The 23938-nt window shown below is 43.3% G+C and overlaps 2 protein-coding genes across 6 annotated transcripts; one reads left to right on the top strand and one right to left on the bottom strand.

Moving 5' to 3' along the window:
- Positions 1–347: 347 nt before the first annotated feature.
- LOC119336725 (sister chromatid cohesion protein PDS5 homolog A-like) lies at positions 348–14205 on the top strand. Of its 5 annotated transcripts, XM_037608795.1 has the most exons (35): positions 349–686; positions 2262–2465; positions 2562–2743; positions 4087–4213; positions 4311–4529; positions 4833–5049; positions 5137–5282; positions 5382–5527; positions 6067–6216; positions 6319–6367; positions 6450–6638; positions 6792–6974; positions 7620–7771; positions 7885–8011; positions 8096–8248; positions 8322–8387; positions 8474–8610; positions 8695–8812; positions 8921–9055; positions 9133–9332; positions 9803–9953; positions 10161–10304; positions 10457–10537; positions 10625–11173; positions 11365–11466; positions 11605–11678; positions 11768–11819; positions 12334–12420; positions 12510–12547; positions 12771–12836; positions 12933–12998; positions 13076–13141; positions 13213–13382; positions 13481–13635; positions 13726–14205. In XM_037608795.1, the coding sequence occupies exons 1-35, from the start codon at positions 594–596 to the stop codon at positions 13759–13761; spliced, it is 4830 nt and encodes a 1609-aa protein (XP_037464692.1). In that variant the 5' UTR covers positions 349–593; the 3' UTR covers positions 13762–14205. The 5 variants fall into 5 exon arrangements, with proteins under 5 accessions (XP_037464690.1, XP_037464689.1, XP_037464691.1 ...); XM_037608793.1 differs by having other exon boundaries at positions 348–686; positions 6067–6367; positions 12513–12547; XM_037608792.1 differs by having other exon boundaries at positions 348–686; positions 6067–6367.
- A 359-nt stretch (positions 14206–14564) lies between these two features.
- Positions 14565–17864, bottom strand: LOC119338757 (alpha-ketoglutarate-dependent dioxygenase alkB homolog 3-like). The gene is made up of 6 exons (XM_037610997.1): positions 17628–17864; positions 17163–17548; positions 16346–16672; positions 15372–15488; positions 15029–15221; positions 14565–14942 (listed from the first exon to the last, which is right to left on the bottom strand). The coding sequence occupies exons 1-6, from the start codon at positions 17815–17817 to the stop codon at positions 14746–14748; spliced, it is 1410 nt and encodes a 469-aa protein (XP_037466894.1). The 5' UTR covers positions 17818–17864; the 3' UTR covers positions 14565–14745.
- Positions 17865–23938: the final 6074 nt, after the last annotated feature.

The raw sequence follows: 23938 nt of genomic DNA, 5'->3' as shown, positions 1-23938 counted from the left end.
CGGCTGGAGATGCCCTAAGCAACCAGACACTCATTCGATGTCAGGCTGCAGTCTTGATAGGATGGAAAAAAGATATTCTTTTTCTCTCAAAGTTCTGAGCGCCGAGACAGGGCTCTCACTCACAGTCGCAGTCACGCTCTCCGGAACCTAACAAACTCTGTCGTAAAACCACCCGGAACCGTAATAACCACCCCCCACCGTCGCCAGGCGGAACGCGCCACGCTGACAGGCCGGCCATGCGCGGCGCAGGACCCGCACCCCAGACACACGCGTCCATGCGAGGCGCGTCATGTTTTTTCTTCCATCTACTAAACGGTAGGAGGGGGGCGTGGTAGCAGGAGGAGGATACCGCAGCGCAGAGACCCAAACCCGATCCCCAAACTGGGCATTTCGCTCACGAGCTCTCCGCCTCTCTCCCACACCAATTTCGAAACAGCGAGAGCCAAAAAGGCAACGCGAAACCCTTGTCTCCTCTCAGATTAGGCCCTAGGCTCGACCCAGAAGGAGGAGGAGGAGGAGGAGCAGGAGCTTCGGCCTCGAGGCGCTCGCCGGCGCGCCAATTCGCTGCGGGTCAAGGGCGAGGTGGCCTGGGGATGGCTGCCGTCGCGGGCCAGCTCAGGGAGCTCGGGGACAAGCTCGGCTCCGAGCTGCCGGCCGAGGCCGAGGCGCTCGCCAAGCTCCTCGAGGTGACAACTCCCGACTCCCGAGTCTCATACAGTCATACTCTTTGGTTGCCAGCTTCGCTTCCGTCGCGGAGGGGGTGGATCTGTGGTCGTAGCGCCAATTCGGCAGGTTTTAGGGTTTAGGGCGGGAAGGCGTGAGCATGTGAGGTGGATGTCCTCGGGCTTCGCCTGCGAATTAGGGGTCCCGTTCCTGGATTCCGATGGTTTATGTTGCACCGAGCGACGAGGAGGGTCCAAAAGGAGCAATTTTTCAGCTAGGGCTGGGTAATGAGGAGGGAAATTCTTACCTTTTTGGTGAGATTTCCTAGGGACACTGCGCCACTGCTTTAATTTGTGATATGCATAGCGCGTTTTTGCTGGTTTCAGCTGGAATTTATTTTCATTTCAGCTGGGAGGGTGTGTAACTGAAGCTCGGGGATGCACAGTGAGGTTATGTTGCTGATTTTATTCGGTTGCCATTGGTTCAGTTCCTACTGTTTCCCCCTAGGAACGTCTGTGGGATTAGGGTTTGCCGGGTTCCGGTGGTCCAAACAGGCTTCTCTGTGCCTGATTGGCGCACTAAACGGTTACTTTGGTCATACTACTGGACAACCGAAATGTGCTACTATAAAGCTCAAACTTTTGGTCCCGTATTTTTTTTTATTTGGTTGTTCATATGGACCATTCGATGTCTATGGCATGGTGCATGGAAGTCCTCCGATAAGTTTTTATGCTAGTTCCGTCTGCACCTGTAACCCTGAATGCTGTGCTTAAAATGGTATTTTTTGTCTTGTAAACATTTGCTTACAGTATTTTGAGAACAAATTTAATGTCTCTGTCTTTAGAGCTTTCCAAATCCAACAAACAACGGCACATTTTTTAATCCTGACATCTGTCCTTGTTGCCTAATGGGAGTAGCATCAAATGTGATAAAAAATATTTTCTTAACATCATAGGTAGTTGTGTTGCCTTTTTTGTTCCCTATTTTAGAGCTGATCAGTGCCTCTGTCAGGAAAACTGGCCAGCGAATTTTTGTCTCTAGTTTCAAATTTCTGAGCTCTACATGTACTGGTGTTGGTATCTTTATGTCAGGGTTTAGGATGTTGATAGTAGACATATAAATACAGACAGTTTTTTGCAATTCCTAATTTGTTACTCCCTCTTCCTAAATATATGACGTTTTGTATGTTCAATTTGAACTGCCAAAACGTCTTATATTTAGGAACGGAGGGAGTACTTTTTATGCCCAAATCTATGGTAGTAAATAACATCTGTGTAATTGGCGTAGGAATTTCCAAAGGTTTGAACTTTTTTGTTTTAAACAACATAATTTGCTGGTCCATGGCTCAAAGCTGAAGCTAAAAAATAGGCCTTTTATCTTTTCATAAGAAATCTGTAACTTGGCATCAATGATGGAAAAAGATCAATTGTTTGAAAGTTAATTGTCTGTCTTGTTGCTTTCTATCCTAGCACAGGATCACAGGGAGCAGACTGACAGTATTGCAGTACTGTCTGGATATAATGACTTGTTTGCTTAAAATCCTTCCTTTTCTGCTTATGTAACTTTTGGGTGTGCTATTAATGCTAATTGTATTGCAGCAAGCTGCGGAATGCCTACATGGAATAGAACAGTCACCAGGGTCCTCGGTGATGGAAGCTATCCAACCATGTCTAACAGCAGTTGTCAGAAAAGAATTGCTGAAACATCAGGATCAAGATGTTAAAGTTCTCTTGGCAACCTGCTTCTGTGAAATTACAAGAATAACTGCACCTGAAGCTCCATATAGTGATGATGTTTTAAGGGTAACCCTGTGCTCACAAAAAGTGCAGAATCAAATTACTTTGACTGAGCTTACAATGTTTGTTCAGTATTTGAGTATTCTTTTTTCTTTCTTGCAGACCATATTTCGTCTGATTGTTGGTACATTTGGTGGACTCGCTGATGTTAATAGCCATTACTTTAGCAGGAGAGTTGCTATTCTGGAAACAGTTGCAAGATACCGGGCATGTGTTGTGATGTTAGACCTTGAATGCAACGATCTCATCACAGACATGTTCCGAACTTTTTTAGAAATCGTCAGGTAATTCTGCTATGCCATCTAAGCCAGGTTTGGTAAATACCTTGTGTTATGTAATGTCACCATAGATGGACTAGTTTCCAGTCTTTGCATGAGCATGTAAGAAGTAACCACTACGATTTTTGGTTCACTGTTTCACCCTGTTAGGTTCACATGGAAGAACACTACAATGAATTTAGTTCTGTCCTTTCCGGATCATGACTTTTGCTATTTTGCAAATTAATTGTTTTAATTTCTTTTATGGTTATTTGTGATGGTTTATAAGGGTACAATCGTTTGTAGGCTGAGAGACACTTGCACACTTTTCACTCTGTGATTTCTGTGGAGGATCTCTATGTACTTCTAAATCAGAAGGACCAAGATTAATAATATTTTGAGGATAGAAATTGTATGGACTTATTTGAAAGTTTACATTGCATGAATACGCTAGTTTGTGGGCTGAAATACATTACTCCCTCCTATCCATATTACTTGTCGTTCAGTTGGATGTATCTAGACGCATTTCAGTGCTAGATACATCCATTTGAGTGACAAGTAATATGAATCGGAGGGACTACACCATTTTCATTGTGTGATTTGTGTGGAGGTCCTCTTTGTAATATTAATGATGACTAAGGACAATAAATTTTATAAATGACTTCTCAGAAAATTTGACTGTATGGAGTCTTGCCTGAATTGCGTGATAGACTTCTGGTATAAAATTATAGCAGCATGAATGTTTGTAAGTCATGACACAGCTGTTCAGACCTCAGTGTTCTAAATAGCGCTAGTAAGAGTGGTCGCTCACCTTATGCTCTCAGGCATGTTAACAGCCTTGATATAGCCACTCATATGTTGGATGGTTCCCATGATATGCGGACTAGATGGGGCAGTGGGCTCCCTTGACATCTTTAGAAATTCAGTGGGCCCATATGCGGCTCCGTTGGCCTTAATTTGCAAAGCTGCATTCATTTCATTCTATGCAAGGTGCTAGATACCTGGGACATGTTCTTTTGTTACCCTAAAATAGAACATTTATTTCCTGGTTGACTATTATTGCTGCCATTTGATGTATCATATTGGTTTTTGATGGAGTGTACATATTATACATATTACAACGTAAAAATATTATTTTGGGTGGTAGTGTGTACAACAACAACAACAACAAAGCCTTTAGTCCCAAACAAGTTGGGGTAGGCTAGAGGTGAGATCCATAAGATCTCGCAACCCAGGGTGGTGGTGTGTACATACTAGTATGGGTAGTATTATACTTGCTACATATATTGGGCGATCAGAACAAGTTAAGTGTGCTATGGTCCTTTTTGTTTACCCATTGTGTTATGACTGTTGAAACTTGTTTGATGCAGTGAAAATCATGAAGCAAATGTTGTGAAATCAATGCAGACAATTATGGCCCTTATTATAGAAGAGAGCGAGATTATACATCAAAGCCTTCTACATGTACTCTTATCAGCTTTAGGCCGTAAAAAAACTGTGAGTGCATTTAAGTTTTATGGCATTTTTGGCTATTTAGTAGATTATTATTTGTGCCCTTCTGTAAACTATTAGTTCTGCAACTCTTGTTTGCTAGGGTATTTCTTTATCTGCACGTAAGCTGGCTCGGGGTGTTATAGAGCAATCTGCAGGAAAACTCGAACCATACATAAAGAAGTTTCTTACATCATCCTTGGCTGGGGCCAACAGTTCTGCAAATGGCCACATTGATCACCACGAGGTCATATTTGATGTGTATCAGTGTGCTCCAAGGGTTCTTAAAGTGGTGGTGCCTTATATAACTGGGGAACTACTGGTACGATATACTTTCAGATTATCAATTTGACCCTGAACTACCTATATGCAGAGTGACTCCTCATTATAAAATACTCCCTCTGATCTAAATTAGTTGTCGCTCAAACGGATGTATCTAGCATTGAAATATGTCTAGATACATCCATTTCAGCGACAACTAATATGGAGGGAGTAATAACTTTGGAACAGAAAGTATATTTTTCTATAAAATCAAATAAAAACGAAAGTTTCATGCATCTTGTGACTAATTTTCTTAGTTTGTTTTGTCTTGCTAATTCATTTTTATTTTTTCTCTTTTCTATAGGCAGATGAAGTAGAAATGCGGTCTAAATCAGTTGAGTTGCTCGGCGAACTTTTTTCTTTACCTGGAGTCCCTGTATTGGAATCTTTTAAGTCTCTTTTCATTGAGTTCCTGAAGAGATTGACTGACAGAGTGGTAGAAATCCGTCTTTCTGTGATTGAGCATTTAAAGAGATGTCTAATCTCAAACCATTCCCGTCCCGAAGCTCCTGAGATTATCAGTAAGTAGCTATGTCCCCCTAATAACAATTCATATCATTTGAGGGAGCATCTCATTGTTCTTTCTTTGATGGTTGGCTCCTTGGCAGAGGCACTTTGTGACAGACTGTTGGATTATGAAGAAAATGTACGAAAACAAGTTGTGGCTGCTGTTTGTGATGTAGCTTGCCATGAATTTGGTGCTGTGCCAATTGAAACTATCAAACTAGTAGCCGAGCGTGTCCGTGATAAATCGGTTAGCTTTTCTTTGCTCTTTTCATCGTCTTCCATTTTTTCCACATGTTTTACCCTGTATAATTTACTGGAATGTATTGTGTATTTTAAAAAAATCCAGCTTCTAGTGAAGTGCTACACCATGGAGCGATTGGCTGATATCTACAAGCTGTATTGCCTGAAGGGTTCTGATAGCTCGACTAATTTTGATAATTTTGAGTGGATACCTGGAAAAATATTGAGATGTATTTACGACAAAGATTTTAGGTAATGTCACTAAACTAAATTCTTGAGGCTTGTTGTTAATGTTTCATGGATATGCAACAGAAATATATATTTTATTCAACTTATGATTAGATGTAGCAGTTCTACCGGTTTTATACTCCCTCACTGACTTACCGTGTATGTTTGGCATGTCTGGGATGTCTCGCTAATCCTTTCTTGATACACTCTAGATATTACTTGTGCAATATTTTCTGTCTCTTGCAGTTTTTTACTCCTCTTGAGATCTGGTTGATGGTATTGGGTATTTTGTTCTTTGTGGTTGACATGAGATAAGCGTTGGATACAAATGCTTATGGGAGTATTTTGAGAACATACAGAATCATGGGGAAAATTTCTGTTGATGTATGTGTTTGCATCCTGGCTAGCGTCAACATCTAGCATCCCTCATGGAAATCAGTTCCTTTTTTATTCATGCAAACATATTGTATTAGGCTATTGTGCGTTATTGCACTCTGTGATCCGTGATGTTCTAGTGTGAGCCTAAGATAATGTCACCTTGTTGTTTTGTTTATTTGGTGCAGGCCTGAGTCAATTGAATCAGTCCTATGTGGTTCATTATTTCCACCAGAGTTTCCGACAAAGGAAAGAGTGAAACATTGGGTAATTGCTGCCACACATTTTGATAAAGTTGAGATGAAAGCTCTTGAACAGATTCTTCTGCAGAAGCAAAGGTTTGACCGTGTGTCCATAAATCATTTTTTGATAATTGCTCTCCCTTTTCTTTTCTTTCCTTTTTTGAATGTTCTGATTTGTTGCATTTTGATCAACTTCAGACTACAACAAGAAATGCTGAAGTACATGTCCCTTCGACAGACAAGCCAGGTTTGTGATTCTTGAGATTGAAAAGCACCAGAGAGCTACTATTTGGTAAATACTTGCCTTATTTATTCTTCTTATATCGCAGGAAGATGCAGCTGATCTGCAAAAAAGAATCTTGGGATGTTTTCGGAGCATGTCCCGTTTGTTCAGTGACGCGGTAAAGGCCGAGGAGTACTTGAACATGCTTCATCAGCTGAAAGATGAAAATATCTGGAAAATGTTCACAAGTTTGCTTGATTGCGCAACAACATTCAATAATGCTTGGTCTATTCGGGTACCTACTATATACCTAGTCATTTTCATTCTAGGTTGACCAGTAATTATATTCACTACCAAGTAGACAAAATCGCTTATTCGAACTAGGTCTTATTGATTTGTTTTCTGAAAATCTTTTAAAACAATTTGAATTTTTACTTGTAATCTGCAGGTTGATTTGCTCAAGTCACTTGGTGAAAAACATGAACTGTATGATTTTGTCAGCACACTATCAATGCGATGTTCGTATCTACTTGTGAATAAAGAATATGTCAAAGAGATCCTGTCTGCAGCTTCTGAGCAAAAATCTATTGGGAATACAAAACACATCTCATCATGCATGGATCTTCTGACGGTATACTTTGCTGAAGAACTAATTCTGTTATTGATGCAGCATTTTGATCGTCTTCTTTCTGCCATCATGGAAGTAAAAAAACTTAATGAATAGTTGCTTGCATGGACCTACTATTATATTGCTACTCAAGCACGAACTATTGTTGATTTTAGAAAAGAGGAGTAAACAATTTTTCCTTTAAGCAGATTTCTCTATTCGTAAAGTTGTGAGGCCAATTCGGCAGTTGTACTCTGATGGGTTTTACTCTTTTAGTTAAAGGTACCCACAGGACGGCTATGTAAATTGCTGGGTACCTGCTAGCCTAAAAGTAGGATGAAGGACTAGGCATGCAATGTTACATCCAAAATAGGGGTTATAATAGAATTGTCTTTTATCTTCTGTTGTTCCAAACATGTTGTGCCACTATAAAATGCCAAGGGGTGCAACATGCTTCATGATGCAAAGGATCTTGGGCAGATGGATATATCATGAATTTGCACTGACGGATTCAACGGGCACAGAACCTTCCGTTGCAATATTTTTTATATTTAGACGTTTTCTCTTGGTTTGTGTATTATGTATGATCCATGCAACCCTTTGTGCATGCATTTTGTGCCCTGAGACTCTTAAAGACAGTCCTCACCCCATGCCATTTACTAATTGCAGGCAATATCTAGTTTCTTCCCTTCACTTTTATCTGGATTCGAAGAAGATATCATTGAACTTCTGAAGGAGGATAATGAAGTTCTTAAAGAGGGTATTGCTCATGTTTTGTCCAAAGCTGGTGGTAACATTCGTGAACAACTGGCCTCATCAAGGTTTAGCTGCTTGAAAGTTCTCCATTTTGTGCACTACTTTACACTTTTTTGGAACAGTTATGGAGCTACTTACCATGATTATGTAACTAAGTTGTTGTATCTTCCATTTTCAGCTCTGTTGCTCTTCTGTTAGAGCGGCTATGTTTAGAGGGCACAAGGAAGCAGGCTAAATATTCTGTTCATGCTTTAGCCGCTATAACTAAAGATGATGGTCTGATGGCACTATCTGTTCTTTACAAGGTTTGAATTCGCCCCTGCTATTCCCTTTTTTTGTACATTTTTGAGATTTCTGATGTATTGTGCCTAGCATTTGTGACTATGCAGAGGCTTGTGGATTTGTTGGAGGAGAAGAAAGTCCATTTACCTTCTATCTTGCAATCTTTGGGGTGTATAGCTCAGATAGCGATGCCAATTTTCGAAACAAGGGGGGAAGAGATAATAAGTTTCATAACCAAAAAGATTCTTGACTGCAGTGATGTAAGGCTTGCTATCTTTAAATTTCTGTCTTTCCTGTTTACAAAATTTCATTGCAACGTTTAAGTGTCACCAGGATACGGCTAAAGTTTCCGCTGACAAATCTGAATGGGGTGATAGTTCACATAGTTGTTTGCTCAAGGTGAGTGAGAGCTTTTCATGGTCTGCTTTACTCTAATCGTCGATGTTTTTTTACTTGTTATTCTCTTCTGATATTTTTCTCTGTAGATTTATGGCATTAAAACTTTGGTGAAGAGCTGCCTACCTTGCAAAGATGCTCAAGTGCATCCTGGAATAGAAAAATTAATGGATATCCTTAAGAGCATTCTTACATATGGTGATATTTCCCCAAACATGATATCAAGGTACTATGAATGACTTGTCCTTCTAATTTAGCGCATACATTCTGTGCTATATTTGGTTATTTCTTATCCCTCAATTACTCGCAGTGCTAGTGATAAGGCCCATTTGAGGCTGGCTGCAGCGAAAGCTGTTCTCCGCTTATCAAGACAATGGGACCATAAAGTGCCTGTTGATGTGTTTTATTTGACTCTAAGGATTTCACAGGTATGTTTTGGGAATATATAGCTTAGCTGATTTCTTCATTGTTACTTTCATGTGGTTTGCTTGTCTGTAGCATCCTCTTGGGAGGTTTATAGTTTCGTTCATTTGTAGGATGATTTCCCTCAAATGAGGAAGTTGTTTCTCAGTAAAGTACATCAATACATCAAGGAGAGGGCTTTGGACGCAAAATATGCCTGCGCCTTCTTGATAGGCATAGACGATTATCATACACCACAGTACGAAGAGGTTCACACTCTAAACACAGTGATCAATTGAGTTCACCATCCACTGATTCTAAATCTGTATTTCTTTTCATTTCACAGTTCCAGCACAACCTGATCGAAGTGTCACAAATATGCCAACAAGTTAAGATGCGTCAACTATCTGTCCAAGCAGATGTGAATTTGCTCACAGCTTACCCAGAATATATTATTCCATATCTGGTTCATGTCCTCGCTCGTGATCCTTCATGCCCTAACATTGAGGAATATGAGGATGTCAAAGCATTTGCTCCAATTTACTGGTATTTTATAATAACTCTTACAGTATTATTGTACTACTACTTGTTATCGTGAGTTTCCATAATACATATTTTCATTGCTTGATGCATTTGGTCAATTTACTGATACATGATAATTGTTCATGAAGTTCCTAAGATATCATTTTCTTGCACTTCCTATTTTGTGCACACAAAATGTAACGTTTCGCTCAACAAATTTAACATTCTAACTACATGCTTGGAAAATTTGATAGTCAACCATAAAATATCCGTAAGAGTTGCGAAGATCTGTTGGAAATGCGTGGTAATAAAAATTATTGTGGTTTGATTCTAACAGTGTCCCTATGGCTATTATGTAATGCCTACTGGCAGTCTAGTTTTTTTCTGTATGCACACTGTTTGATACAAAGTAATTAAAAATAATGGTCTTTTTTTTGCCTTTTCTTGTTAAAATTACTCTTGCATATGCATATTTATGAAAGAGCTCCTTCCAGGCCATTGCATCTACTTCTTTCAACCCTCCTGGGAGAAGAAGGTTTGCAGTATAGTGTACCTGGTATGAAAAAGGAGAGCTTCATGACAACATTATCTATATTCAGAAGCATCAAATGTTCAAAAGACGTGGTCGATGCAAATAAGACCAAGGTAAGCAAGTGTTCGTCGCATTTGTTGTCATGTACTCCCTCTGTCCGGAAAAGCTTGTCCCAAGCTTATCTCTCAAATGGATGTATCTAGCACTAACTTGGTGCTAGATACATCCATTTGAGGGACAAGCTTTTTCGGACGGAGGGAGTACTGTAACCCGTTTGCTTGCTATAGGTGTTGACTAAAATCGAGATATGTTGTTTGCAGACTCTACATGCTATATGTGATCTTGGTATTCTTATTGCAAAGAGGTTATGTCCGGACCAGATAAACGTATCAGAAAATCTGACGGTTCCATTGCCTGCACAACTTTATGCGACAGTTCAGAATGACCAAAATGAAAACCCTGTGGTACGTGTTCTAACAAATCATTAACCATGCTGTTTGTTAAGAATTGTCAATGGTTACCAGGACATAAACTCGTCGATGGTTACCAAGATAGCAAATTTCTTACCTTCTGCATATAGGCTTCCGATTATAATACTTGACATGTTACTTTGTAGGAGAATGATGAACAGAAGTGGTTGGGATGTGAGACTGTACTATCCCATTTCGAGGCTCTTATGACAGCAAATGTTGCTGAGGTACACAACACACGTCTATGTCCATATTAGGATTCCACTTCAATTGTCTACTGGACCTTGACTCCTCTTTGGTCTTATGTCCTTCAGGTTGAATCTCCCGAAGATAAGATGCTCATAGATGAGACTGATGAATTTGGTAATGAGATCCCTCTAGGGAAAATTGTCCAAATTCTTAAATCCCGAGGAGCAAAAAAGACAGGGGGGAAACAGAAGGAAGCATCTATTCCAGTAAATACTGGAAAAGATGATGATGTCTTGGGTTTGTTAAGAGAAATAAATTTAGAGAACCAGGACAATTTGGGGGAGTCGGTGAAGAGCAAACCAAAGAAGCCGCAGATGGATATGAAAGAGAGCAACGAGAAACCAGTAGATTTTTCGACACCAAAGCGCAAAAGATCAGTTTCTAAGAGTAGACCACACTCAGGAAAAGGCAGTAAAGACGGTGACGAGCTTTTAGTGCATTCTGCCAGCAAAGGAAAAACCAGTGACTCCTTAGAAAACAAGTTGAAGGAGAAAAGAAGAGCTGACTCAAATGATAAAGACTTGGTAGCATCACCTACCAGTACCAAATCCCCTGTATCCAAAGGGAAAAAGGATGCTAAGTCCCACACTGAAGTCTCGCGTAGCAGTGCAAAGGTAATTTCTTTCTGTTCTATGGTATGTAATACTCCCTCCGTCCCAAAATAAGTGTCTTAACCTTAATACAACTTTGTACTAAAGTTAGTACAAAGTTAAAACACTTATTTTGGGACGGAGGGAGTATGTATTTGCGGCCTATTGGTAAAGTTCTGGTTCTAAATTGCCAATTCCTATTGAACTTTCCCCAGAAGTCTGCTGATGAGGACAGTACTATGAGAGCTGCTGAACTGGCTAGTCTAAATGGGTCCTTCAAAAGACAGAAGCCAAGACTGGTTTCTGGTTTAGCAAAGGTAATCTCCAAGCTTTATGCAGGAATTGTTGAATAAAGTCACTAGAAGTATGCATATGCTGGTGGTAGTCAAGTTTGTGCAAGTGCAAGTATGAGTATCCTTCTAGTGTGTGTACTAAGTATTAATTAATGCCTGCAGTGTTCAACGCATGACTCGAGCAGTAAAGACTTGGTAGGACGTAGAATAAAAGTTTGGTGGCCTTTGGATAAGGAGTAAGTTTCCTATTTTATGTAATTCTGAACATTTTTTATAATCTAATCTTTGAAGGTGGGCTTCGATTTTAAGTTATTTTTGTCATCAGATTTTATCCAGGTGTTGTGAAATCTTATGATTCAGCAAAGAAGCTACATACAGTAAGTTTCCATTAGACGGTTTATTTTTTATTTTAGATAAAAAACGGTGGATTAGTTAGTATCTCTATCAGCATGGTGTATCTGTTTGATCCATTTTTCCTGTTATGAGTACCATCATGAAAAACAAAAAAAGTTTGCATTTTATCATGCAGGCTATTCTATGAAATTAGTTGAGTACTTATAATTCGAAGATTTTCCCCTCTCTGCTTAGCCTTATTTATAGAGATTGATACATACTGTTCAACTCTCACAAGGCCATGACAGCAACCTTTTAGTTCTTCTGCATATCCTACTCAATATCACAGCATGCAATAGTTGCATAGTTGATTGTGCTTGTAAGATATTGTGACTGCTGGGTACTCCCTCCGTCCGAAAATATTTGTCATCAAAATGGATAAAAAGAGATGTATCTACAACTAATATACGTCTAGATACATCTTCTTTCATTCATTTTGATGACAAGTATTTTCGAACGGAGGGAGTATATACTTAATATATATGCTTCTCTGTGTAGGTCTTATATGATGACGGAGATATGGAGCAGCTTAACATGGCTAAAGAAAAGTGGAAAATGATTGAAAGTAATGGTTCACCAATGAAGGTAGAGTATTGTCGATTCTTTCCTAGAAACTGTCTCTGTAGCCCTAAAGATAATGTTCAACTCATTATAGTTCTACTGATTGTTTGCAGCAGCAAAAGAAGGATCATGTAGGTTCAAATCAAGGACGGTAAGCCAGAATTTCTTCTTTACGAATTAAGAAATGACTTTGTCTGCCTATATTTTGCTTGTTAGCCATAACAAAGTATTGATTATCAATGTGAAATGTTGGATGTAAAGGTTTCTAGTCAGATTAAATGTTATGAACTTATTGCACATCTCATCCAATTGATGCTTTGCAAGATGAAGTAATTTGCTTTGCTTACCACCTGATCCAATGTAACACCTTGCAGAGCACAAGAGACGAAATCTACCAGCAGCACGAAAGTTCCAGCTAACCAACATAAGTCAATAAAGACGTAAGTCCATATCTAACTCTCAGACTGAAGGATCGTGCTGCAACTTTTCTCATCGATCCATCTTCTTACCACCTGAACCAATGTAACACCTTACAGAGCACAGGAGACGAAATCTACCAGCAGCACGAAAGTTCCAGCTAACCAACATAAGTCAGTAAAGACGTAAGTCCATATCTGACTCCCAGACTTAAGGATCATGCTGCAATTTTTCTCACCTGGTCCAGTGTAACACCTTACAGAGCACAGGAGACGAAATCTACCAGCAGCACGAAAGTTCCAGCTAACCAACATAAGTCAATAAAGACGTAAGTTCATATCTAACTCTCAGGCTTAAGGATCATGCTGCAATTTTTTCTCATCGATCCATCTTCTTTAGGCCCTCACCTCTAAAGAGGAAAGAAAAACCAAAAACGCCGCCGGAAAACAAGCGTAGAAAAACATCAGGAGGTAGCAAGTCCATCGAAGCTACCAGCGAAGCTGGTGTTAATGATTCAGATTCAGCCAGTTCTCTCGCTCATTCAGATTCCGACAAAGATGTAAAATCAGGTATGGCCGTTTTATGTGCTTGTTTACATTTATCGAAAATATGCATGCCGTTTCATCATCGTAGTTGAGCTTAGCTTTTGACTGTTTTATTACCAAAGATGGCGAGAAGGATAAAGAGGTAGCAGTTGGCTCAGCTGGGAAAGAAAAAACAGGAAAAACAGAGAAAGAGTCTGCAGAAGATATGGAGCTGGAAGAGAAAAAACCTGACGGCGACAGTTTGAGCTGCAAGGAGGAATCTGACGACGAAACTCTTGTAAGCGTGACCCGCTTCGACCCCGGACTGGACCCCTGATATATTTTCAATTTTCTGATTCTCTTCTGTTGTTTTCTGTTGAATCTGCAGAGTGTCTGGAAAAAGCGTGCATCGCAAGCGACATAGGCTTTGCTTTCTCTCAGTTGACATATGTCGTCCTAGGATGCAGATATCAGAGGCAGTCGCCTGTGGAATGTGGATATCTCATTAATTTGACCCTTTGCAGCTGACAGTTGTGATGTAGAAAATTGTTCTTTGCAATAGCAACAGGTTAGTATAGAAGAGCCAGCTGGATAGGAAGGATTTGCTTTGTAATGTTATTTAGGTGCTAGAACTTGTTGCCGACTTCGCCATGGCATTGTTCGATGGGCGTATGAATCCTCGAGGGTCAGATGTTGTGTAACATATCTAGTTTACCATTCTTTTGCAGGAGATAGCAACCGTGTCTTTGAAACTCATGTAGAAATGTTGTACAACAATAAATCAGTGTGTTGGGATTGTTTTGCTACCAGTGCGGTGGTCCTCTCTTCGGGCCCCTATTCGAACTTTCGAAGAAACAGATTTTGAATATGTAGCGAGATGCACTAGTTGTTTGGATTCGGACTTCATACTGTGCTAAAGAGATCATGTTGTAATTCTGTTTGCTGAACCTGTAGGTAGTATTAAATTTGATGAATGCTTGATTAAGTTTCCAACAAATTTCCATTTTTATAAGAAAAATACTGCACCTGTAGTCACTAAGTTTCTATAACTACTACAGATGAGGGGATGTAAGTTTCATCTTCTCACATGGTCCACCTGACATCTTGTTATGTATGTAGGCCAAACTCATTTGGTCCGTAGGAAGAAATGTTGCAGGTTGCACATTTTTATCCTGTTATTATGTATGTAGGCCAAACTCATTTGGTCTGCTGAAAGAATGTAGCAGGTTGCACATTTTTGTCCCATTTCCATTAGTTTGGCATAATGGAAATACAGAGTTCGATAGAGATTACAGGAGGTGGGAAGGGGGGATAAGCGAGTTCAAAGCATTATCAAGAAACCAACTACACACTGCACGCAATGGGCACAGGCGCAAAACTGGAGGGAGGCAAAGCGAACTGCCCATGTTCATGGCAACACACGCCGGAAAGTCAGGTTGATCCTCGTCGAGGCCGCTCTTGCACGCTTGGGCACCGCGTGCTGCCAGTCCCGCTGGGTGTAGCCCCTCATCACGAGCAACGAGCCATGCTTCAGGAGGAACGAATGCTGCTGAGGGGCGCTGGCCTTGAGCCGCTTCCGAGCCGTTTCCCCAGATTCACCAGCAGCTGCTGGATGAAGAACAGCATGAGTCAGTTTTACTCCAGGGTACAAAGCCTATAGCTCTCATCTAGTAGCAAGATGTGGCGAGTACCTTGTGATTTCGTGTTGGTAGGCTTCTTCCTCAGCAAGAACTCACGCTCGCACCCGAATGTGACCGACGCAATCTCTGGGGTAGGCCCGTAGAGGGGTTCGTCATCGGCGTGCCACGACACGTAGTCTGAACCTCCCTTGTATCTGTTCAGCAGCAGGCTGTTAAAGTGGCTCCCCGGGAGGGCTTCATGGACCTAACCGATGTGTACGAGTCAGAAGACTGCTGTGAAGGCTGAACGCTGAGAATACTCTCCAGATGTTACCTTCTAAATAAGAACAAGTCCAACTGGTTTCTGCTGATTACGGGGTAGCAATGCAAGAAGTCACCTTGGCCCATCTCTTACCTCTTTCAAGATATCCTTGAGCACTGGGAAATCATCCCAAGAGTGCGCATGAGGCTGATGGCCGCTGTACCTCAAATCTGTTAGCCCTTTATCTGCCACATAGCAGGTATCTCTGGGCTGTAGAATAGCAAAAAGGATCAGATACTTGGTTTAGAAGCCTCACAAGGGTTATATGACCAATGCGCTTCTTGTCAGTTGTCACTAGAGCGAATATCGTTATCGAACCAATGGGGCTAGACGACTAGTAGCGTTAGGAGGAACACATCAGACACTTTGTTAAGGTGGCACCAAGACAAGAGACCATCACCATGGCACCATCAATGGTTAACTGGCATTGTATACATCGTAGCTATGTTGCACTCCAGCGAGCAAATTAGATGAGCATCCAGCAATTATCTTCGGCTATCAAAACTTCAATACGGCGGAAAGAGTTTGACAAAATGTATTACTACCATGAGGCAAGCTCCTCATACTTATATCCTGACTGCTCTTTCGTTTCAGTGTCAATCAAGCTAACAAGAATGGCCATATGTCTACAGCCAGGGACAGAGTGATGCTCATTCCCTAAATGGTTTGGAAGTACCAAACCACAAGGTGCAATCAAACAACATGTCAAATATGTTAATCATCCTACATAATTTTGTATCGGTACGCTTTACATACTGTTGTACTGAGGTACTCTAGAAAGAAAAAACAATTTGTTGTACTGCTAACTGCTTGCCCCAAACAACACGCATTCACCACCCAAGGCATGGATAAGTGCAGACCCATACTGATGATCCAACCTACCATTCCAAAATCCAGTTAATATTTCTTCAAACTTAGAATTTTTTTTCTCCTCCCCAAAATAACAGCACGGCTACCAATTTTGGAGAGAAGGGTTAGGAACCAATGTTAAACGCAAGGGACCTAACTGTGACTGAACGAGGCGCAAGAAATGGGGGTAATAAGGGGGGCATGAGAGGGGCGCCGACCTGGACGACGGAGCGGCCGAAGACGCGAATGGTGGGGCGTGTCCACGGGATGCGCTTGTCGAGGTGTTCGAACATCTCCCACGCCGTCTCCCGCGACATGAACCGCGGGATGTGCACCACCTCGCTCCCGCCGCCCAGGTCCGTCACCTCTCGCCGCGGCTCCGGCTTCCTCGCTTCTCCTTCTTCACCCTTCCTCTCGCCGGGGCTGGGGCTGAGTCCGGGGTTCGGATTGGGCTGGCCGAGCCGGAGCCGCGAGGCCATTGGCGATGCGGCGGGAAACGAAGCGGCGGTGGACGGAGGGTCGGAGATGGTGGCTGGAAGAGGCGGCTAGCAGAAATGAGTAGGGGCCCAAAGAAGGCGGGTTTCAGAAGTACGTAAACGTAGTACGGACACGGAATACAGGTCCAATAATCCAATTGTTTCAAGAAATAAAAATAACACGGTGCTTCTTCCTTTTCTTTGCGAGGAAAGTTACACTGAAACGTGTGGAGTTCTAAATAGTTAAAGACATACTATAACAAATTAAAATAAATAGCTAAGAAGTTCATAGCTCGCAAAGAAGTTAACAAATTACATTCAATTTCAATCAATTTCGAATGGAGGGACTAATAAACAACTAAAATTAGCACGACACGTTTGATCTAGTTACACCACGAGCTACTACCACGTATAGCACGACGAATCAATAGAGCAAACAAGTTATAAGCAAATGATTCTAGACTGTCTACGACCTTGGAAGGCAACCAACAGTTTGCACACGCACAATGCATGCAACGCAACGACCCTCTCATGCAAAGGCCAGCAAGGCGGCACCCACTCCCAGAGCGGCGCCAACGGCGTGATAGGCACCGAAGGGCGCGGCGCCGCTGGTCTTCCCGTCGCCGGCGTTCCCGCGCGGCGGCATGCGCGTGGATCCTGATCCGGACCCCGGCGTGGAGTTGAAGGACCCGCCGGGAGACATGGCGGGGGCCTCCGTCCGGGAGGCGGCGCCGTTGTCCCTCTGCGCCATGACGCGCAGGGTGAACCTCTGGCCGGCGTCGCAGTGGCCCGGCGAGCCGCTGATGAAGTAGAGGAAGCCGCTCCGCTCGAGCCGGAACCTCGCCTCGCCGCCCTCGAGGCGGAGCACCGGCCTGTCCGCGCCGCAGCGCTTGTAGTCGTCGCGCGTCACCACCAGCACGGAGTCGTTCTTGTCGTACCTGAAATCTGCACGCACTCCCGTTAGTTCCGTCGTATGGACGCACGGCCGCCGGCCGCCGCATGCACGTGCTTGGTCGATGCTTACGGAGGAAATCGCCGACGTGGAAGCGGTTCTTGGTGGCCCAGTGGTTGTAGGTCTCCTCGCCGGGCGCCGGCTGCCTCCAGCCCCTCTCTACGCCGCCGACGGTGAACACCCGCGGCGACGACGACGACGCGGACGCGGCGCCGGCGAGAAGGACGCAGGCAACGGCGGCCGAGAGCAGGACGCCGGCCATGGCTTGCTGGCTCTTCTTTCTAGCAGTGTTGTGCAGCGAGCGGGATTCGCTGTGATTGTTGGGTTGGTGTCTCTCGTGAGCTCTGCCAGGCCGGGGAGGAGGTTATATAGGGTCGGAGACGAGGAAGTGGCGCCGGTGGAGTACATTGGTGGGCGGTTTCCCGAAGAGACGTGGCCGGCACGGGGACCGTTGATGGCGGCGGAGGTGAGGATTTGGACGGTGTGGGATTGGCCGAGAGCGTGCGTGCATGACTTGGTCAGAGTGGTCTGGGTGCGCGGCGGTTTGGTCCAAGGGGAAGGGAGACGTGGGAGGTAGGAGCGTTGAGGGGTTTGACTGTTGGAAGTTTGCAGGAATGGCGTTGAAAGATGGAACCCGGTCGGTGCAAGGGCCGTTTTGGGTTGGGCTTCAAAATTTTGCCGCGGGGTTAATGAAACGGGAACTTTGAAGTTCCTTTGAGAAGATTCAGAAAGAAATTACCAAGGATACAACTCAATTCTTCGATGAATTAGCACATTATCGCTTTCAGTTTGGGTGAAATGGATAACTGTGACCAATCTTCAACCCGACATACGACAGAGGGATACAAGGTGGCTATTGGCGGGAACGCTTTTGCACGTTCCTTAAGAGAACATTATCCAGTGAGCTATGAGACCAATCCCTAAAAACAAAGTTATGATTAGACCATGGTCTGGGATGAAACTGGTCCTGAACCATAAAACGAAAGGTGATTCATAAACAGAAAGGTGCCGGGCAAGTGCATATAAGCCGTCTAAAGGGAAGTTTCGTGTGAATGCTCAACCTTGATTTGATCCCATGCCCCAAAAAAGGGTGATATAACCCACTGCTCGCCTAAGAATATACTGGCGTAATCACTACTAGTTTCCTGAAGTATCCAACTGCGAATATTAATTAGTACAGTTGGCATTACCTGTCGTGGTACTAAGTCTGACAGTAAGAGTAGGGGTACGTATGAGGAGGCAAGGCCCTAGCTACGGCGAGGCTGTACACACCAGTTTACGAGTTCAGACCCCTCTCGAAGGAGGTAAAAGCCCTACGTCTCGATGCCTTGAGGCGGTCGACTGGAATATGGGTGTGTGTTACAAGGGGTGCGAACCCTTGTCCCATAGGAGGGGGTGGCTTATATAGAGTGCGCTAGGACCCCAGCCGTCCTCCGTTACAGGGGTTCAATGTACATTAAGAGGACGGGGCGTCGACCCGTTGGCGGGGCAGCTGAGATTTCTGCCAGCCCACCTGAGTTCAAGTCACGTCTTGGACGTGTGGTGCTCGCGGAGTTTCTCCTATAAAAAAATCCTAACGAGGGTTAGCCCTTGGGCTGGTCTCATTTTTTTATAAAGTGTTATTAATGATATTTAAGACTACGGAGTGAACGCTTGACCGTTGCCATCCTGAGTGACTTTAGGTCTTCTGTACTCTGAGTGGTTTCCTGTATGGTCGAATGACTTCATCCTGGTTGAGTGAAATTGGGGTTATCCGAGTGAGACGACTGGTCGAGTGGATTGCACCTGATGGCTTCAATTGGTACTCCTTGCTATACTTTGAATGTCCTTGTTTCTAGGGTAGTGACCTTGGGTAGGGCGTATAGGTCAGGTCTATGACCCTACCCTAGGTCTATGGCATCGTCATTAGCCCCCGAATGGAATGAGGTCCGAGTGAAAAGAAAGTTGAAGTTGACCCTGCCTTGACTCTTGTGCTTCACAAGCATTCATACTGAGTTCGAGGTCCATGCTGAAACTTCGACTTTATTTCAGTCGCCTTGATCAATTCAGAGGTCGGCGAGTGAACTTATGCTGGCAATCTTCGAGTGTTTATATGGTGCGAAATCTTCGGTGCGATTGGTTATGCGGTTCCTGGATCTCACGGGATTCAAAAATTTGGGAAAGCGCGCGAGGCGGAGCGCGCCGCAGTAAACGGGACGGATAGACATGGGCGCCTTGATTTCTGCACCACCTTTTTTGCCACGTATCCGGTGCGCGACTATTGTGGAATTTGACAGGATCGCTCGGGCCCACGCGTCAGCCACTTGGAAGTAGGCCCATAAAAGGCGTCGAGGCTGATGCATTTGCACAGTGCGCTACCATTCCCCTTGTTCTTCCTCTGCTTCTCCACTTCGTCCTCTTTCGTCCTCGACGCCGCCGCTCCGCCAATGCGCAGCCCGCCACAATGGTGAAGGATAAGACGGCGGCACCGGAGCGCGCGAAGAAAGCGACGGCGACGGTGATGGGCAAGAAAACGAATCGGGGATCATCGTCGAGGTCCGGGTTGCCGCCTGGTTGGATCTCAATACCTAGCTCAATCTCGTTACCAGCAAGTCTCTTTACTCATTCCGTAATGCATCATCCCGCAATTAACTCATTAGTCACATTGCTTGCAAGGCTTATAGTGATGTGCATTACCGAGAGGGCCCAGAGATACCTCTCCGCCAATCAGAGTGACAGATCCTAATCTCGATCTATGCCAACTCAACAAGTACCATCGGAAACACCTGTAGAGCACCTTTATAATCACCCAGTTACGTTTTGACGTTTGGTAGCACACAAAGTGTTCCTCCGGTAATCGGGAGTTGCATAATCTCATAGTCATAGGAACATATATAAGTCATGAAGAAAGCAATAGCAGTAAACTAAAATGATCAAGTGCTAAGCTAACAGAATGGGTCAAGTCAATTACATCATTCTCCTAATGATGTGATCCCGTTTATCAAATGACAACTCATGTCTATGGTTAGGAAACCTTAACCATTTTTGATTAACGAGCTAGTCAAGTAGAGGCATACTAGTGACACTATATTGTCTATGTATTTTCACATGTATTATGTTTCCGGTTAATACAATTCTAGCATGAATAATAAATATTTATCATGAAATAAGGAAATAAATAATAACTTTATTATTGCCTCTAGGGCATATTTCCTTCAGTCTCCCACTTGCACTAGAGTCAATAATCTAGTTCACATCACTATGTGATTTAACACAAATATTCACATCTGTATGTGATTAATACTTATAGTTCACATCATCATGTGACCAACACCCAAAGGGTTTACTAGATTCAATAATCTAGTTCACATCGCTATGTGATTAACACCCAAAGAGTACTAAGGTGTGATCATGCTTTGCTCATGAGAGAAGTTTATTCAACGGGTCTGTCACTTTCAGAGCCGTATGTATTTTGCAAATATTCTATGTCTACAATGCTCTGCATGAAGCTACTCTAGCTAATTGCTCTCACTTTTAATATGTATCCAGATTGAGACTTAGAGTCATCTGAATCGGTGTAAAAGCTTGCATCGATATAACTCTTTACGACGAGCTCTTTTATCACGTCCATAATCGAGAAATATTTCCTTAGTCCTCACTAAGGATAATCTTGACCGTTCTCCAGTGATCTACTCCTAGATCAAAAATTGTACTCCCTTGCCAAACTCAGAGCAAGGTATACAATAGGTCTGGTACACAGCATAGCATACTTTATAGAACCTATGACTGAGGCATAGGGAATGACTTTTCATTCTCTTTCTATTTTCTGCCATGGTCGGGTTTTGAGTCTTACTCAACTTCACACCTTGCAACAAAGGCAAGAACTCCTTCTTTGACTGTTCCATTTTGAACTACTTCAAAATCTTATCAAGGTATGTACTCATTGAAAAATCTTATCAAGCGTCTTGATCTATCTTTATAGATCTTGATGCTCAATGTGTAAGCAGCTTCACCGAGGTCTTTCTTTGAAAAACTCCATTCAAACACTCATTTATGCTTTCCAGAAAATTCTACATTATTTCTGATCAACAATATGTCATTCACATATACTTATCAGAAAGGCTGTAGTGCTCCCACTCACTTTCCTGTAAATACAGGCTTCACCGCAAGTCTGTATAAAACTATATGCTTTGATCAACTCATCAAAGCGTATATTCCAACTCCGAGATGCTTGCACCAGTCCATAGATTGATCACTGGAGCTTGCACACTTTGTTAGCACCTTTAGGATTGACAAAACCTTCTGGTCGCATCATATACAACTCTTCTTTAATAAATCCACTAAGGAATGCAGTTTTGGCATCCATTTGCCAGATTTCATAAAATGTGGCAATTGCTAACATGATTCAGACAGACTTAAGCATCGATACGAGTGAGAAAATTGAAGGAAATATGCCCTAGAGGCAATAATAAAGTTATTATTTATTTCCTCATATCATGGTAAATGTTTATTATTCATGCTAGAATTGTATTAACCGGAAACATGATACATGTGTGAATACATAGACAAACTTAATGTCACTAGTATGCCTCTACTTGAGTAGCTCATTAATCAAAGATGGTTATGTTTCCTAACCATAGACATGTGTTGTCATTTGATTAATGGGATCACATCATTAGGAGAATGATGTGATTGGCTTGACCCATTCCGTTAGCTTAGCACTTGATCGTTTAGTATGTTGCTATTGCTTTCTTCATGACTTATACAAGTTCCTACAACTATGAGATTATGCAACTCCTGTTTACCGGAGGAACACTTTGTGTGCTACCAAACGTCACAACGTAACTGGGTGATTATAAAGGATCTCTACAGGTGTCTCCAAAGGTACATGTTGAGTTGGCGTATTTCGAGATTAGGTTTTGTCACTCCGATTGTCGGAGAGGTATCTCTGGGCCCTCTCGGTAATGCACATCATTATAAGCCTTGCAAGCAATGTGGCTAAGGAGTTAGTTATGGAATGATGCATTACATAACGAGTAAAGAGACTTGCCGGTAACAAGATTGAACTAGGTATTAGGATACCGATGATCGAATCTCGGGCAAGTAACATACCGATGACAAAGGGAACAGTGTATGTTGTTATGCGGATTGACTGATAAAGATCTTCGTAGAATATGTAGGAGCCAATATGAGCATCCAGGTTCCGCTATTGGTTATTGACCGGAAACGGTTCTCGGTCATGTCTACATAGTTCTCGAACCCGTAGGGTCCGCATGCTTAAGGTTTCGATGACAGTTATATTATGAGTTTATGAGTTTTGATGTACCGAAGTTTGTTCAGGGTCCCGGATGTGATTATGGACATGACGAGGAGTCTCGAAATGGTTGAGACATGAAGATTGATATATTGGAAGCCTATGTTTGGATGTCGGAAGTGTTCCGGGTGAAATCGGGATTTTACCGGAGTACCGGGGGGTTACCGGAACCCCCCGGGGGCTTAATGGGCCTACATGGGCCCTAGTGGAGAAGAGGAGAGGAGGCAAGGGCTGGGCCGTGCGCCCCTCCCCCTAGTCCAAATAGGACAAGGAGAGGGGGGCGGCGCCCCCCTTTCCTTCCTCTCTCCCTCCTCGTTCCCCCCTTCTCCTAGTCCAACAAGGAAGGAGGGAGTCCTACTCCCGGTGGGAGTAGGACTCCCCTTGGCGCGCCCCCTCCTAGGCCGGCCGCCCCCTTCCCCCTGGATCCTTTATATACGGGGGCAGGGGGGCACCTCTAGACACAACAATTGATCTCTTGATCTCTTAGCCATGTGCGGTGCCCCCCTCCACCATAGTCCTCCTCGATAATATTGTAGCGGTGCTTAGGTGAAGCCCTGCGACGGTAGAACATCAAGATCGTCACCACGCCGTCGTGCTGACGGAACTCTTCCCCGACATTCTACTGGATCGGAGTACGGGGAACGTCATCGAGCGGAATGTGTGCTAGAATCCGGAGGTCCCGTAGTTTCGGTGCTTGATCGGTCGGGCCATGAAGACGTACGACTGCATCAACCGCGTTGTTCTAACGCTTCCGCTTTCGGTCTACGAGGGTACGTGGAAAACACTCTCCCCTTGCTATGCATCACCATGATCTTGGGTGTGCGTAGGATTTTTTTGAAATTACTACGTTCCCCAACAGTGGCATCCGAGCCTGGTTTTATGCGTAGATGTATATGCATGAGTAGAACACAAGTGAGTTATGGGCGATACAAGTCATACTGCTTACCAACATGTCATACTTTGGTTCGGTGGTATTGTTGGATGAAACGGCCCGGACCGACATTACGCGTACGCTTACGCGAGACTGGTTCTACTGACGTGCTTTGCACACAGGTGGATGGCGGGTGTCTGTTTCTCCAACTTTAGTTGA

The sequence above is a fragment of the Triticum dicoccoides genome, chromosome 7B (genome assembly GCF_002162155.2).
Source record: "Triticum dicoccoides isolate Atlit2015 ecotype Zavitan chromosome 7B, WEW_v2.0, whole genome shotgun sequence".
Lineage (NCBI taxonomy): Eukaryota > Viridiplantae > Streptophyta > Magnoliopsida > Poales > Poaceae > Triticum > Triticum dicoccoides.
Note: the sequence above shows the minus strand (reverse complement) of the source record. Positions and strands in the feature narration are given on the sequence as shown.

Bases quoted from the DNA above. Each gene is read 5' to 3' on its own strand.
- LOC119336725 (XM_037608792.1), top strand. From the start codon at position 594: ATGGCTGCCGTCGCGGGCCAGCTCAGGGAGCTCGGGGACAAGCTCGGC. The intron at 8,388-8,473 runs GTGAGTGAGAGC...TTTTCTCTGTAG, and splicing joins CACATAGTTGTTTGCTCAAG to ATTTATGGCATTAAAACTTT. The intron at 12,999-13,075 runs GTAAGTCCATAT...AACACCTTACAG, and splicing joins CAACATAAGTCAGTAAAGAC to AGCACAGGAGACGAAATCTA.
- LOC119338757 (XM_037610997.1), bottom strand. From the start codon at position 17,817: ATGGCCGGCGTCCTGCTCTCGGCCGCCGTTGCCTGCGTCCTTCTCGCC. The intron at 15,489-16,345 runs GTCGGCGCCCCT...GCTATTCTACAG, and splicing joins TCGGCCGCTCCGTCGTCCAG to CCCAGAGATACCTGCTATGT. The intron at 14,943-15,028 runs GTACTCGCCACA...TTCATCCAGCAG, and splicing joins TACCAACACGAAATCACAAG to CTGCTGGTGAATCTGGGGAA.